We start from the raw sequence: 17,437 nt of genomic DNA, 5'->3' as shown, positions 1-17,437 counted from the left end.
AACTCGGGCACTGGTCAATTGATCGAACAAAATATCAATCTGAGGGAGTGGATACTTGTTCTTAATCGTGATAGCATTGAACAGACGATAATCGACACACATCTACAAGGTGCCGTCCTTCTTCACAAAGAGTGCCGAGCATCCCCAAGGTGAGGAGCTCAGACGATGAAACCCTTAACAAGTAGTGTACCGACAAGCACGTTGTTGTCCTCTCGGGCACCCTCGGTGTACTTGGGGATGTGTGAAGCCTAAGAGGACTGTGGAGCGGGTTGAGCGGGTGACGGCTTTTGCAGTCACCACAGCTCCTAGCTTCAGGTAAGGGCAATCATGGGCGAAGTGCTCGACGCGCCCATAATTGTAACACGGGCCGTCGGGGCCACCCGTCACACTCACTTGAGAACCAGCGGGTCTTGGAGGCTGTCCTTGAGGAGTGGAGAAGGACAAGAGTCTCACTATCCACATCGGCCGTGGAGCAATCAAGGCCAATATGTGGGATGGAGGAGGTTGACTCTCCATTCGTGTGCGTTGAGAGCTCCTGCCCATGGAGGGCGACAGGACCTCTTGCGCTTCTTCTACTCTTGGTGTTTCTTCAACTTGAACTTGACCTTGAGGGAGGTGCTTACTAACTTATTGAAGTCGGCGAACTCATGCGCTGACAGCCGGTCTTGCATCTTGGAGTTTAGGCTGTTCATAAAGAGGTATTGCTTCATCTCATCGGTGTTGACCTCATCCTGAGCGTACTGTGCATTGTGGTTGAACATCTGCACATACTCCATCACCGGTTTGCCTCCTTACTTGAGGTCCATAAACTCCCGCCTCTTGATCTCCATAAGGCCCTTAGGAATGTGGAAGTCATGGAATGCCTGGCAGAACTCCGCCCAAGACACCCGGTGATTGGCGGGGTGCATGGCCAAGAAGTTGGACCACCACGCACCCGTCGCACCCTGAAGTTGATGGGCGGCGAAGAGCGCCTTCTCATGGTCCTCGCACTGAAGGAGGGTGAGTTTCTGCTCGATCGTCCTCAGCTAGTGACCGGCATCGAGAGGATCCTCAACCCACGTGAAGGTGGGTGGCTGAGTCCGTAGAAAATCCGAGAAGTCATCTCGACGTCTAACACCACCTCCACCTTGAGGATCCGTGTTACGCACGAGAGCTTCAAGAAGCGCCATTTGAGCCTGACGGTTCTGCTCAATTTGCATGAGCACATCCGCCATACTCGACCGTGGAGGCGGTGGAGGATTGTTCTCATTAGAACCCTTGGGAAGGTCTCGGGGGGTTCTCATCCTATTGTGGTTATAAGATGAAAGAAATGAAAGGTCAAATCCCGACATCGCATACTAGCATTAGCCAGATATCAATTGCAAGTGATGCACACTAAGACATCACACATCGACGAAAAGTCCATGTTCAAATGTGCAGAGAGTCCGCAAAAATCTCCAGAGTGTCCACAAAAATGTGGAGTATCCATAAAAATCTTCTGATTGTCTGCAAAAAAGCAGAGTATCCACAAAAATCTTTGGATTGTCCGCAAAAATGCGGGGTATCCGCAAAAAATCTTCGGATTGTCCACAAAAATGCCGAGTGTCCGCATACTTTTGCAGAGAATCCACAGTTGGGCAAAAATTTAGATTGGATCTTAACAAGGGAAAATGCATGCTCAAAAATATGGTGTGAAATGAACAACGGAATATGGAAGCATGCTCGATCCTTATCTTCACGTTTCTTTCCCGAATGCATCTCTCCTCAAACAATCATCACAAACACATACATCACCTTTCGCACAAAGAGAATAAGTATCCGCGTGAATGGTGCTTGTGAAACTCGCCGCAGAAACAACGTTTCATACGTGGTTGCCCACGTATTCATTTCCTGTACCATCGCCTTAAGGGGCACCCCATGTAATTGCCACATCGGTAGATGACCATAACTACCATCATATAATGAATGTTCATACGTTATTGCTAACGTATTCGCTTTCTGTACCATTGCTATACAGAACACATCGGGCCCCTACCTCACACCGGTTGAGCCCCCGATACTTGCCACTATTGAGATGCGTTGATGCAACATAATTAACAAATGCATCACAATGAGAAAACAACACAATGCATAAGCGCATCACTGAAGCATATATTAACAAGTTCATACATATTAATCATGAGAAGGCATAAAACAAAATGTAGTGTGTTTGACACACTTGCTAACCTACGTCCTAAGCATTTTTAGGCTACCTCATAAAACCAAGCTCTAGTGTCACGCTGTAAGGAACCATCGAGATAATATTCTAATTAATCATCAGGAGGATCATTATTCATAATCAAAACATTGATGATTAACCAGAATATCATCCTGATAGTCCCAGCACGTGTTTTGTGCCCAAGATTGGAACGCATGCCTCTCCAACATATACATCACAACAAAGCTTAAGAAAGAGCAAATAATTAACATTATATTACAAGTTTTTAAGCATTCAACAAGTTATTACAATTTACATCAAAAGAGAGTTAGGAGGAGACGAAGACCAGCTCAACTCCTAACCAACAAAAGAAACTAAGCAGCAGAAAACTAAAACTATACAACAAATGGAGGATGAAGCCATATACCCTTAGGCTCCATCAAAAAAACACACCAACATAGTAGGATGCACTACTCATGCCCGCCACCACACATTATATTACAAGTTTTTAAGCATTCAACAAGTTATTACAATTTACATCAAAAGAGAGTTAGGAGGAGACTAAGACCAGCTCAACTCCTAACCAACAAAAGAAACTAAGCAGCAGAAAACTAAAACTATACAACAAATGGAGGATGAAGCCATATACCCTTAGGCTCCATCAAAAAAACACACCAACATAGTAGGATGCACTACTCATGCCCGCCACCACCCTCGACAGGCATGAAGTAGCCAAAAACTAACTCCTCCTCACCGGTAGCACCTGAAATAGCAGCGTGAATACGAAGGTACTCGCAAGATTTAATCCATAAATGGGCAGTTATAAATAGCCCGACTCCAAGGATTATGCATTTGGATATTAGCAAGAAAAGGACATATGGTTAAGTAAACTTCATATGCAAAAGCAAATTTGACATAAACATGTGTGAGCATCTATACTAGATCAAAGTAACAAACTAGCCCATAAACATAAACTGAACATAACGTAAATAGAATCGTAGTAGTACATCTATAACGAACTATCTCAACATCTCAACCATATCAATCCACATTCGTAATTCTACAACTGCTACAAATGTACAAAAGTATGCTCATGACCAAGAACGCGGCATTTTGAAATGTTTTTACACCATGCAAGGGGTACTCCTTTACCTACACGACTTTGAGAACCATACGGCTTGCATGACGACACAGATCCATATAAGGGATACTCATGTCAACCTTTTTCAATAAGCCCTGACCATTTGAACATGCGCCGATAGGTGCAGGGGTCACCTAGAACTACTCTCAGAGCAAACTGGATACCCCAACTGGCCTCATACCCAACACCAGCGACTCGTATAACAAAAAACCATAGCTACAAAGGTAATCGACTTACCGTTCTCATATGCGACATGTAGTAAGCACGGAAAGTGCTAAAGCCAACTGCAACAACGATCGGTGCTTAAATGATGCAAACGGTCTACAGTGTTCGGGTTCCTCTCCCAACCTACCCAGGGGAACTCCACATCCGGGCAGGAGAAACAATCTTAACACCGTCCACATCACATCTCATCTGCACCACTCATCCAACCAACACCATCAACCCATCATTGTGATCATTGTGCAAGTAATTAAAGGCTATGCTCGTGAATGATGAAACATTTCATTGCTCGACTTCTATCGAGGACCTAAGCATTTGCTAAGCACCACGAGTAACATTTTAAGTTAGACAACACCATATTAAACCCAGGCTACAAAGATACGGATCAACAACTAATCAAGACTGGAGAATTAGTGCATCAACATAGGTTCTACCCATCATAAATCCGACATCAACTCGAACTCATGCATAATATGCATAAAGCGTAATTTATCACATTAGAATATATGAACCACAGTACCGGGAGAACTATGCTGAGATCTTGTCGTACTGCTCAAGTGACCGCCTAATGCTACCCACGCAACACTCGTAGAATTTTGGTAGATCAGCGTCACCTTCCACCATAGCCGGGTCACACGCTGGTTCTTCATTCACTAAACAAGAATGCGTGAAATGATGAGCGTGAATGAAGTGCAACGATGCATGCCACAATATGCATAAGATGAAATGTCATAAAGCTATGCTTTATAATACATGAAAACATTTTCCCTAGATGGAACTAATCATAATATGAATTGTCCAAGTGGTTTCACAATATTAGGACATGACATCAATTAACTGTGATTTCATTAAGCTAGAACTCACTTATTTAACTAATTAATTCTCATAAATAATTTAATGAGTTCCAACATTTTTAACATGTAGTTCGTACTCATACAAAGATAACGCAACTAGTTTCATAATTATTGGAGTTCATATGAATTAATTATGAATTTTACAAGCTATCAGCATAGAAGGAAAAGTCTGATGAACAGTAACTGTGGAGTCTCCGTGAATTTCTGCAGACACTTCGCAGTGCGGAGGCTCCATGAAATTTTGCGGAGTCTCTGAACTCCTACAGGGAGCAGTTCTTCACAGGGAAAAATTGCCGATTTGGTTTGTGAGCTTCTTCAAACCAAAGGGAGACATGATTGAGATAGGTTAGAGAGTCTAGAACTTACTCACCAACCTGGCAACTTGATTACTAACTCAAATCTCATCTAAATTCTCTAAATTAGCTCGAAAGCTCAAGAACCCTAGAACTTCACTCTAACTCGAAATCGATCAACCAAATCATGCATTCACGCTAGGGAAAGCCTAAGAGACTTAAACACGGTGCTTGTGGTGGTGGTGACCGTTAGGTGATGAAGGAAACAGAGGAATCTGCCCGGGAGATGGAGAAATCCGTGTTCCTCGTGCTTCAACCAAAACACCAAGAATTATCAAAACCGGCTCAAATCCTTCGGGAATGAACAAATAATTTGGAGGGATGTGTAGCTTAGGAGCTAGTGATCGTGTGGATACCACATGCGTACCTTAGCTTCGCTTCTAGAGGGAGAAATGTGAGAGAGGAGTGAGAGAGCTTGAGAGGGGAGAGAGAAGCTGCTGCCCTACTGCCTTGTTGTCGTGAGGGAGAAGGAGCATGGGTGAGGGGGTAGGTGGGAGAGTGAGGGAGAGATAGAGGAGTAGTTGGCCCACATGTGGGTCCCACATGATAGAGAAAGGAGTCCATTTTAACTGCGAATTATATTCTTTTCTCTCTCGAATTTCTTTCTCTCATTTGAGTGACTTCAAACGAATTGCACTAACGTTCCAAAATAAATTGCCACAAAACTAATATGGTGCTAATAATGTAAATTAGACTTAATAACGTGATGACAGCTTCGGGACATGACAATGGCTAGCTCGAGGTAAAGGTATAAAATGTAGGGCATTTTGTTTCGCCGATTAATGATGATTAGAGAAGAGAAATGACCTGAATTGATAGAATAAATGCCGTACTATTAAGAGGGGTCTTACCATATGTTGATAACTCAATCTTGCATGTGCATACTCTTTTTGGTAGGATGCTATAGTTGGCAAATGTGGTTTGCAAGTGGACATAGTGAATGCATTAACCCTTGTCGCATGGAACCTTTAGGTTGTAAATTTGTTTCATAAAAATTTAAGGTTCATGTAGTTTTCATTGTGGTGGATCTCTGGACTATGTTTTAGGTTTGATCCAATGTGTTTGAGATCAAGCAATTAGTTAGAATGTGTAGCCCTCTAAATAAGTTTTCCGTAGAGTCCAAGATCATCTAAATCAGACATTGGGTTAGAAAATTATCACCGTTTCTCTGAGTGTCAGTTGTGCTGGTCATGGAATGGCAGTCTGACCGCCAAAAACTTTGGTGTGACCGAAGGGTGAAGGTCTGACCATCAAGGTGGGTGGTTAGACTCCTGGAACTTGCAGAGAACTTTCATCTCCCTAGAACATGTGATGGTCGGACCGCCAAGGTGGTCGGTCTGACTGCCAGATGTTCCCGGAGAACAGTGTTTCGGACCTCTGTTCGAGACTCACGGTCTGACCGCCAGGAGGGTTGGTTTGACCGCTAGTGACCTGAAAAGTCAGTAACCGTAAGTTTTAGAGTTGTTTGTCCAATGGCGGTCTGATCGTCAGTTGTACTGTGGTCTGACCGCCAAATGCGCAAAGAAGTCAGACTTTGGGGAACGGCTACATTTCAGGTTCTGACCTATAAATACCCTGTGTCCAGTATCTTGGGTAAGAGTTGTTGCCCCATTGAGCATACTTGAGCTAAGAAAAGTCCTCCTCACATATTTGTGCATGTGTTGCACAAAGAGAGGGTTATGAAGCAAGAATCAAGTGTATTTGCATTAGTGATTGAGCTTTAGGCACTTGAGTTCGTCTTGGCTTGTGACTCTTGGAGGTTGCAACCTCCTAGGCTTGGAGGTGGTTGCGCCATTGAGTCTTTCAAAGAAGCTTGTAAAGGAGCCACGATTGTGATTGTGAGAGGCTTTGTGCACGTATTGCCGGAGAGGTAAAGTACAACTCTAGTGGAATTGATATAGTGAGTGTTCATTGGATTAATGGGCTCAAGATCAAGTTGCTCATAGAGTGTCTCTTCTCGTGGTGAGAATTGCATATTTGATAGAGGAGCGGTTAAAGGCTTGAACCCACCTCAACATGGATTAAGGGTGATCGCAAATCACCAATACCACGGGATAAACTTCGTGTCATCTCTCATGCTATTTACTTCTATGTTGTGATATTTACTTTCATGCAATTTACCTTGTGCAATTTATATTTCTAGAATCATAATTGCTTACATGTCATCCTAGGTTTCAAACCTTGACATAGACATAGAATTAGTCACTTTCATATGTGTTGTAACCAATCATTTTAATTCCGCATCTTTATCGGTTAAATTGATAAATAGTTTTTAGAACTGCCTATGCCCTCTAGTCGGCCTCCTCGATCCTACAAGTGGTATCAAAGTTTGTTCTCTCTTTTTAGTAGACTTAACCGTCCCAAGAGAAGATGATGAGTCTAAAAATATAGTGGATCGTAGATGTGGGTTTTTCTTATGCTTTGGATGATGTTTAGGGAAAATAAACCAGCCTGAGGATAATTGTTGAAGATTACTATACAGGTCCCTCCAGGGCCTTGATCTCCGGACCCTCAACTAAAAGCTCAACCTCCAAAGGCATCGTGCTACTTTGTGCCACTTTTTTGTACCTGCGAAGCCTTCCCATGACTCAGAATAATGCCTGGCCCCTCCGAGGCCTTCGGCCTCTGAACTCTCAGCAGCAGGCCTGACCCCCGAATGTTATGGACCCCTTCGGGCCACCCCACCGGCTCCTGAGGGCTTTCCGAAGCCTCGGCCTCCCGAAGGCTCAGCCTTCCAGAGTCCTGCCTCCCGAAGCCTTCACCTCCCGGAGCCATGCCTCTCGAGGCCCCCGTCTCCAGCTGCTCGGCCGGCTTCCCGAAGGCTACAAGGTGAGTCATTATGCCTCATGAAAGATCTGTCAAAAGGGGAGCACCAGTCATACTTTGCCTGTAAGGAAGTGACCGGCATTAAACGCCTAGGCTGGTGGAAGCAGCTTTGACACCCCGGCGTAATGGAGGCTATCCTGAAACCCCTGATAGTGCGGCGTCGGGCCACAGTTGGCGACCGGCTCACCCCCTTCAGGGGCAGGCATCACGATAATTACTACGGTGGATATTTATCTCCCAGGTAGAGTAGAAAGTAGTTATCCGGGATAACGCCTAGTAATTCGATTAGATCCCAGATATTTGTACATTGTGATAACTTGTTCCTTCCTCTTAAACTTTGTCACCAAGCTTGAGTCTCCTCCTTAGAAGAAACTCTCACCGTACTTGCTGGGGCAAGACAAACTCTTGCTCCAACAGCACGCCGTTCATGGGGACTCGAACATAGAAGTGCTAAGAGAGGTAGGAATCCACCAGGAAAACCACCAAAGTGCTAGCCAAAACTGCCATACCCACCGTTGCAAGCATGCAACCATATGCATGGCTGTCTCATCCATGCACCCCGTATGCATGCTCCAGCCCCGCTGCCGTGTGGGAAGGCGTTCCTCCGACCTTGGCCAATCCAGAACCTTGGGTCGGTACAAGAACTCCAGATAGCGCGGAGGCCTCCAGCCTCTGCATAAAAAGACCTCACCGCCTCAGGAGAGTACACGGCCGAAGCCACAGCCAAGCATGCGGCTTTCCAGTGGTTCTAGGTGGTCCAACCTAGGGTTCTCGCCTGGGCTTAGTCCCAAAGTATCCCCTTCGACAACACCTGGGATACCCCGGACGAGCCAACATCTTTGGAAAGTCTATTCACCCAAAGTCCTCCTTAGGCCCCTCAGGCGAAAGAGGGTTCCAAGGAGACGCAGGGCTCCGATGTGCGTAGATCCCGCTAGCGCCTCCAACGCTGCCCACGCAACGCCAACTGCGCATGGGGAACCCTAAGCCCACCTCGTCCAGGGAGGCATAGTCAGAGCCACTTCACCGGACAGCCTCGACGGTCCCCCAAAGGGAAAGGAGACCCTAGGGAAACTACAGGCTCCGTGACACACCACTTTCGGTAGCGACCCCAACGACAACTCTAAGCTCCGGTGCCCCGGGAGGCACACGGGTGCATCTTGCGCGGACCAGGGCACGGCCACAACACCAACGACTGCCGCACCCTCATGACCTTCCAGGAGGAATACCTCGGAAGGCAAGCAGGATACCTGGCCACAAAAGGAGTCGGCGAAGGACGACGCAGGGTTCGGAGGCCTAGGGTAAACTCCCGGGCAAATCCCCGGCCCCTCAACCCTGCACCGTCACTACCAACCCTACTACTAACGGTACTATATCCAGCAACGAGAATTGAGTCGGGGACATGCCGTCGCCAGGCTCCGGAAGGATAACCTTAGAAGTCGGGCAACGGCTAAGGGCCGAGGCGGTCAAGGACCGCATCTCCCGACTAGCCTTTGACTACGCCTCCAACATGCCGTCGCCAGGCTCCGAACGGATTACCACCAGAGCAACGGCTAAGGGCTGAGGAGGTCAAGCACCACCTCTTTCGGCCTAGCCACAGGCTTCGAGGCCTCCAAGCCTCACAATAGAGGTTTACAAAGGTAAGTCCACTGTTAACTATCAGTAGTTTACCTAGTGATCTATCTTTCATATAGCAAGGTTAGAGTATATTAGAGGCCTCCAACCTTACTGCTAGAAGTCTTTTGCAATAGATAACCACTATGTAGAAGAAGTAGAACTTAATTTACATCCTCATTTAGCATGAATAGTTATATAACCTAGCTATGTTTTATACTATAATCAGCTTCTTATTGCCAACAGTAGACTGCAAAACTTAGCTAGTATAACCATGCAAAATCCCTATACTCCTGCAGACGCATTGTGCCTAGGTCGCCTGGGCGGTGGGTCTGCCTAGGTTTCCTAAAGGCATTGTGCGGCCTCGGAAGTGTAGTTACCACGTATCAAGGGATTGCCTTGATAGACCATATTGCGGCACCGCCCGTGGGACATCTTCAGGTGGCGTGACAAGCCCACGTATCGCGGACGTAGCATGCCTAGGTCACCTGGAAGGCAAGACTGCCTAGATTTCCTGGAAGGCATTGCGTAGTCTCCGTAGATAGTGAGGCCCATACACCGCGGGCGTCGCTTATGCCTAGGTCACTTGGATGGCAGATTATGCTCAGGGTGCCCTGGAAGGCATTGCATAGCCTCGGGTGTCGAAGCCACGCCCTGAGGAATGTCCTCGGTGGAGGAGATGCGGTGCTCTAAGGAATGCTGTCGCAAGGAATCCTCGTTGCACGACATGCCTACACACCGTGGGTGTAGCATGCCTAGGTTACCTGGAAGGCAAGACTGCCTAGGTTTCCTGGAATGTATTGTGTAGCCTCGATTGTGTGTAGATGCCGGTTATCAAGGGACTTCCTTGGTAATGTAGTTGCGGTGCTCCCGAGGGATTTCTTCGGAAGCGTGACAGGGCCACGCACTAGTAAGCATTGCTTGCCTAAACCCAAGGTCACCTGAAAAGGTTTCCCAGAGGGTAGACTTTGCCCTGGTAGGTAGTGGAGCCCACACACCGCGGGCGTAGCATGCCTAGGTCACGTGGAAGGCAAGTCTGCCTAGATTTCCTGGAAGGTATTGTGTAGCCTCGATAGTGTGTGGTCACCGCATATCAAGGGATGGCCTTGATGTGAGGATGCGGTGCTATGAGGAATGCTATCGCAAGGAATCCTCGTTGCACGACATGCTTATATACCGCGGGCGTAGCATGCCTATGCCTAGGTCACCGCTGAGACATCAAGCCTAGGTTTCCTGGAAGGTATTGCATAGTTTGGTTGTATAAATGCCACACGCTAGGGCACAACCTTGGTGGACAGTGCTGCAGTGCATCCCGGGCATTTTTCCTTGGGAGAACAACAAGCCTACACACCGCGGGAGTAGCATGCCTAGGTCACTTGGAAGGCAAGACTACCTAGGTTTCTTGGAAGGTGTTGCATAGCTCTGATAGTGTGTAGGGCCTTCGGCATTAATACATGCCAAGGAACCTTACAAAACCTCTAGCAAAAATGGAGAGTATTACAAAACCTCCGGCAAAAACGGACAGTCTTACAAAACCTCCAAACAAAACGGAGAGTCTTACAAAACCTCCGGCAAAAACGGACAGTCTTACAAAACCTCCAGACAAAACAGAGAGTCTTACAAAACCTCCGGCAAAAACGGAGAACCTTACAAAACCTTCGACAAAAACGAAGAACCTTACAAAATCTCCAGCAAAAACGGAGAACTTTACCAAACCTCCGCACAACGGAGAGTTTTACCAAACCTCCGCCAAAACGGAGAGACTTCTAAAAACCTCTGCACAACGAAGAGTTTTACAAAACCTCTGGCAAAAACAGAGAGCTTTACCAAACCTCCGCACAACAGAGAAGTTTACCAAACCTCCGCCAAAATGGAGAGACTTCCAAAAACCCCCGCATAAGGGAGAGTTTTACAAAATCTCCGGCAAAAACAGAGAGTTTTACCAAACCTCCACACAACAGAGAAGTTTACCAAACCTCCGCCAAAACGGAGAGACTTCCAAAAACCCCTGCAAATGGGGATGTTTTTCGAAAGCTTCGCTGGGCGAAAGGTTATGAAAGGACCTGACGGGAATAGTACCTCGGCATCTTGAAGGCAAATGCCTCAATGCTGGAGGGATACGAAACCCGCTAGCCTCCAAAAGGCACAGCAAACAGATCAAAGGGGTATAAAAATCCCCCTCCCTACAGGGAAAGGTATGACCCGCGTGACTCAAACACGTATGGTAAAAGGTAAAATCATTACCCTATCATCTCCTTTAAAGACACATTTCATACGTCATTTTGTGAAAATTATACTGACATCTAATTGCTCACTCATAGGGCTGTGGAAAATCCAGCCGGGTGACCCCAGCTTTATACTCGGCCCAAGCAGCCACGTAAGCTCGAAAGATGAAGCGGAACCGACACGGCGGTGTCCCCCATTGAATGCCTGAGGGGATTGTGGCCATACCCCGGTCATTCTACCAACACGTGGCAACGTTCCACGACGAACGCCTCGTTTTCTCACACGGACGTCCTGTCACATTAATAACACAGACTCCTTTTGGCACGTGACAAGGTCGTGAGCACAAGACCCTAAACGACCCCCCGCATTGTCTAGTCAAAACGCGGTAGTGGCACATCTCATCTTGCCAGGCTAACGCATGGGGTCCCCCGATCCAACACGTAATCTCTACTCTGGCAACCTCAAAAGGCAAGAAGAACCATTACCGAAGAAATTCAGACAGCCTGTATCGGCCTCAGCATGGACCCCAGAGTGCACCACCTCCATCGATGCCCCTTTGGCCTGGGGCCCCGACACCGCACATGCCAGCTCCAACAGGCTCCGAAGCATATCACCACTGCCATTACACCATCAGCCTTGGGCCTCGCCATCGATGCCCACGGTTCTTGACAAAAAACTTCTTAAGGACAGGGAATGGACATCGAGCATCCTTGATATTATACCAGGCTGGAGTTGGTTTTTCTCTACATCCTCTCACCCCTCCGGAACATCGGGGCCCAAGAAAAAGGGGGTATTGTTGGGGGGAAATAAACCAGCCTAAGGATAATAGTTAAAAATTACTATCCAGGTCCCTCCAGAGCCTTGATCTCTGGACCCTCAACTAAAGGCTCGACCTCCGAAGGCATCGGGCTCCTTCGTGCCACCTCTTCGTACCTGCGAAGCCTTCTCACGACTCAAAACCACACCTGGCTGCTCCGAGACCTTCATCCTCTGAACTCTCAGCAGCAGGCTTGACCCTCGGAGGTTGTGGACCCCTTCGGGCCACCCCACCGGTGCCCAGGTGGCTTTCCGAAGGCTCGGCCTCCTGAAGGCTCAGCCTTCTGGAGTCCTACCTCCCGAAGCCTTCACCTCCCGGAGCCATGCCTCCCAAGGCCCCCGTCTTCAGCTGCTCGGGCCAGCTTCTCGGAGGCTACATGGTGAGTCATCAGGCCTCGGAAACGATCTACTAGAAGGGGAGCACCAGTCATACTTTGCCTGCAAGGAAGTGACCGGTATTAAACGCCTAGGCTGGTGGACGTAGCTCTGACACCCCGGCGTAATGGAGGCTATCCTGACACCCCTGACAGTGTGGCGCTGGGCCACAGTTGGCGACCAGCTCACCCCCTTCAGGGGGCAGGCACCACGATAGTTACTACGATGGATATTTTCTCTCAGGTAGAGTAGAAAGTAGTTATACGGGATAAGACCTAGTAATTCGGTCAGATCCCAGATAATTATACATTATGATAACTTGTACGCTAAGCTATGCATGGCCCTATAAATAGGATCCATGGTCGCCTGGGCTAGAGGAGGCTAGACAGCAGAAAGACACAGAGGTGATAAAACACCAAGTCACACTATGATGCTCCCCCAGATTGATCCATTTTTCCTACCATCAATATATTTGTGGTGTTCCTTCCTCTTAAACTTCGTCTCCAAGCTTAAGTCTCCTCCTTAGAAGAAACTCTCACCGTACTTGTTGGGGCAAGACGAACTCTTGCTCCAACAGATGACCATGCTCCAACAGATGACCATGCTCCAACAAAAAGGCGAAAGAAATGCCTACATCTTGATGTCATAGCAACTAATGCTTTATTTAGTGCTTTGTGTGTAGATGCATTCTATGAGATATGCGATATAAAGAGTGCTCATGACATGTGGATCAAATTGCAAGAAAAAATATGATAAATCCACCGTAACAAATGATGATTGCATTGATGAGTTGGTGATTATGGATGATTCTTCTATCGCAAGCTCTAACAATGAAGATGATTGTTCTTCTTCATGTGCCTATGTTGATGAGCTTTCAACTCCATCTACATCATTATATTGTTTTATGATGATGATAATGATCATGGATATTATTATGATGATCTTGTAGAGATGTTAGAAGGCATAGACAAATATGTTGGCAAAGAGAAATCTAAAATAAGAAATTTAAAGAAGGAAAATGCTTCTTTGAAAGAATTATGTGATGAGCTCAAGGGGTCTCATGAGGATCTCAAGGAATCTCATGAGAAGCTAAAAATATCTCATGAGATTCTTAGCGAAACTCATGACAAGCTTAAAGAAGCTTATGATTCTCTTGTTCTCAATGTATCCAAAAATGTTAATGTGGACATAGGCATTACATACGATTTAATTGATGATATGCCATGTGTATATAGTTCATTCATTGCATCTAAAATTGATATGTCCACTTCTTGCGATGAATTACTAGATATACCTTGTAGCTCAAATTTGGATGCTAGTTCTTCATCTATGCATGTTGATACTAACTTTGTAGAGAAGAACAAAGAGCTAAAAGATGAGATCAAGAAATTAAAGAAGAAACTAGAAGTATGCTATAACTCGAAGATCACTCTTGATGATATCATGAATTATCAAAGAAGCATAGATGATAAGAGTGGACTTGGTTTCCATGCAAGGAAGAAGGAGAACAACCAAACAAGGCATAATAGAAGGCATCAAAAGAAATACCAAGATACAAAAAAGATGAGCAAGAAAGAAGAGAAAAGTCTTGCTCACATTTTGTGCTTCAATTGCAAGGAAATGAGACGCTTTGCCTCAAGTTGTCCTAGCAAGCTTGATGAGAAATCTGGGCTCTTCTATCTTCGACTTTTTTTTTGGCTTTATTCTTTATTTATTTCATTTCAATTTTTCCCTCTTCCTCTATCCCTATTCTCTAGGTACAGCGTTTGCATCAATAGAGAACTTTTTCCTCTGTATGAATCGATATTATTCCAATTTCTTCCTGAAACTTCCCAAGAAAAATCCCGAATTGGATCCAAAATTGACGGTTTGCCATGAAGCAAGACAATGTGACTAGAAGTAAAAATATGACTTATTATAATTGCAGAGAGAAAGGGCATATTGATAAGAATTGTTTAAATGGTAATACTTGTAAGCATATTGTTTTCAATGATCATTATTCGCTTAGGAAGAGAAATGGTACCATAATTGCTAAGGTTGTTAGTTCACATAAACTTCATGCAAAGGCTATTTGGGTGTCTAAATCTCTTGTGACTAACATTCAAGGACCCAACATAGTTTGGGTACCACAAAGTGATTGAATTATTTAATAGGTACTTGAAGAGGCATTTGAGGCTTGAATTTTTTGTGAAGAAGTAATTTCATACCTTATACCAAAATGAGTCAAGTTTGAGGATGAACTTTCTACATTATCTACCAATGTCATCTCAGTAATAAGTATTTACATTGAAGTATCTAGTCTCTAGCCTTGAATAGGTTACATTGTTTAGTTGTGGATAATATTACTGTTTGTTGCTTTCTTATGCATCATGCTATGTTTTAACTTTTGAAGCATATTTGTTTTGGTTCAAAACACTCAAATATTTTGCTAGTTGAATCCCTTAATTCCATTCAATATCTGTTACTCAATTATATGATCTTGATCTTTTATGCACATAGTGAGTAGGATTCATGAGTGTCAATATCTTCCATTAGACACCTTCAACAACATTTGCAATGGAATTTCCTTATCTAATTGTGTTGTCAACTCTTGCATATCATCGAGTATCAAATTGTCTATTTATTGTGATGATATGATTAATTGTTCTAGTGATATATCTATTTCCGTTAGAACTCATGAGACTAACCTTTTGAAGGAAATAGAAACATATGAAAGACAAAGCTTAGGTGGAGAAACCATAAATGAATTCAAGAAAAAGACTCCACCTAGTAGAAGATCAGACAAATAATAAAATAAGAAACCTCAAGTCAGGTCAAGAATATATATGACAAGGGGAAAATCAAATGGTCATCAAGGCGAGAAGGAAGGTATTGGAGATTTGGTTACTTGTTTGAAGATTTGTTATATTCACAAAAGTGACAAGTCATGTGGAGAAAAACAATTATCATCTATTTAATGTCGCTCCATGGGTTGTTCTATCACAATATCTTTAAAGAGATAAGTGTTCTTAAAATTCATATTTTCATCTTTGTGATAGATACATAGTTCAATATGATTTTTGATATGATCGCGCTTACAGAAATACACGCGAACACTTTTTGTGGCCCGATCATCACGGTGGAAGTAAATAATTGAGATAACTGTCACCACGTGACCTGACGAAGAGGCAGTGCACCACGAGATTTTGCACACACGACGAACTACCGAGACAATCGCCCTTCCACGTACCGACGAACCAGCCCACACAATCACGCCGTTTAGACATGAAGGCACGAACGGGATGAACCGCAGTTCGGCGTTCTGCAATCCCCTCAGGAATCGAAAGAACAAAGGTTGTAAGCCCCTCAAGACTCACTAGAATTCATATTATCACAAATATATGTTCTGATTACAAAATGGCAAAAAAGTCCCCCTGCCTTCCTCTACATAGCTATATATAATGCTTACAAGAAACTGAAATCTGTGCGTGCACACATGCATGCATGCAGATGGTGGGCATAAAGTCTATTATGAGCTTTATGGCTATTTATTTCTTTTTAACAGCAGGTAACAGCCACTCAATTCTGCATGCAATGATTGCCTCTAGTGTCTTCTCTGCTTTATTAAGAGCTGTTCAATGATTTAATTGCTTGTAGCTCTTTATTTCTGATACAGTGCCTTCATATGCTAAATGTCTTTGGGTAAACCGTCATTTCTGAGAATCATAAAAGAAGAATATGAAAGTAGCATATTTCCTGAGATATCAGAATTAGATGAATAAAGGTTAGCATTCACCTGGGCTTGCATTTCCTTCTCTAGTTTCTTAGACCTGCTTCTAGTGATTGGTCCCACAATGTCATTAGCACTTGTATCAGATTTGGATATTGGATCCTTACTGGACATGTCCTCATTAGCCTCCCCCTCTTGAAAAGGAGTCGTCCTCGACTCAGCTCCTCCAAAAAATGGAAGTAAGTCTTTGACATTGAACGTTGCACTGACATCAGTGTAATCTGATGGTAACTCGATCTTGTAAGCATTGTCATTTATCCGTTCAAGTACTTTGAAAGGCCCATCTCCTCTTGGGGATAACTTATTCTTGCGTTTTTGAGGAAATCGCTCCTTACGAAGATGTAACCACACAAGATCACCTGGTTGAAATGTAACCTTTTTCCTGCCCTTGTTGGCCTGTTTTGCATACTGAAGTGACTTCTTCTCAATATTCATCCTCGTCTCGACATGTAAGCTCTTGATTATTTCTGAGCGCTTGGCAGCATCCAAATTCACCCTCTCCTGCAATGGTAGGGGCAAAAGATCTATTGGAGTATGGGGTTTAAAACCATAAACAATTTAAAAAGGACAGAAATTAGTGGTGGAGTGTACCGCCTTGTTATAAGCAAACTCAACATGAGGAAGGCACTCCTCCCACAACTTTAAATTCTTCTTCAAGATAGCACGTAGCAGTGTTGATAAAGTACGATTGACAACCTCAGTTTGACCATCTGTTTGTGGGTGGCATGTAGTCAAAAATAGTAACTTGGTTCCCAGTTTACACCACAATGTCTTCCAGAAATAGCTCAAAAATTTTGTATCACGATCAGAAACAATTGTCTTCGGTACTCCATGTAAACGGACGACCTCCCTGAAAAATAAATCAGCTACATGTGAAGCATCATCAGTCTTATGACATGGAATAAAATGGGCCATCTTTGAAAACCGATCAACTACAACAAAGATAGAATCCCTCCCCCTCTGAGTCCGAGGTAATCCAAGAACAAAATCCATAGAAATGTCTTCCCACGATACGCTAGGAATAGGTAACGGAATGTATAAACCATGAGGATTAAGGCGAGACTTAGC

General features: G+C 44.7%; 1 protein-coding gene across 1 annotated transcript; it reads right to left on the bottom strand.

Annotated features, from left to right (window-relative positions):
- Positions 1-16,231: 16,231 nt before the first annotated feature.
- On the bottom strand, positions 16,232-17,380 carry LOC133889084 (uncharacterized). The gene has a single exon (XM_062329541.1). It carries the CDS (start codon positions 16,802-16,804, stop codon positions 16,268-16,270), a length of 537 nt encoding a protein of 178 aa, XP_062185525.1. The 5' UTR covers positions 16,805-17,380; the 3' UTR covers positions 16,232-16,267.
- Positions 17,381-17,437: the final 57 nt, after the last annotated feature.

The sequence above is a fragment of the Phragmites australis genome, chromosome 13 (assembly GCF_958298935.1).
Source record: "Phragmites australis chromosome 13, lpPhrAust1.1, whole genome shotgun sequence".
Taxonomy (NCBI): domain Eukaryota; kingdom Viridiplantae; phylum Streptophyta; class Magnoliopsida; order Poales; family Poaceae; genus Phragmites; species Phragmites australis.
This window is presented reverse-complemented; position numbering and strand designations above follow the sequence as displayed.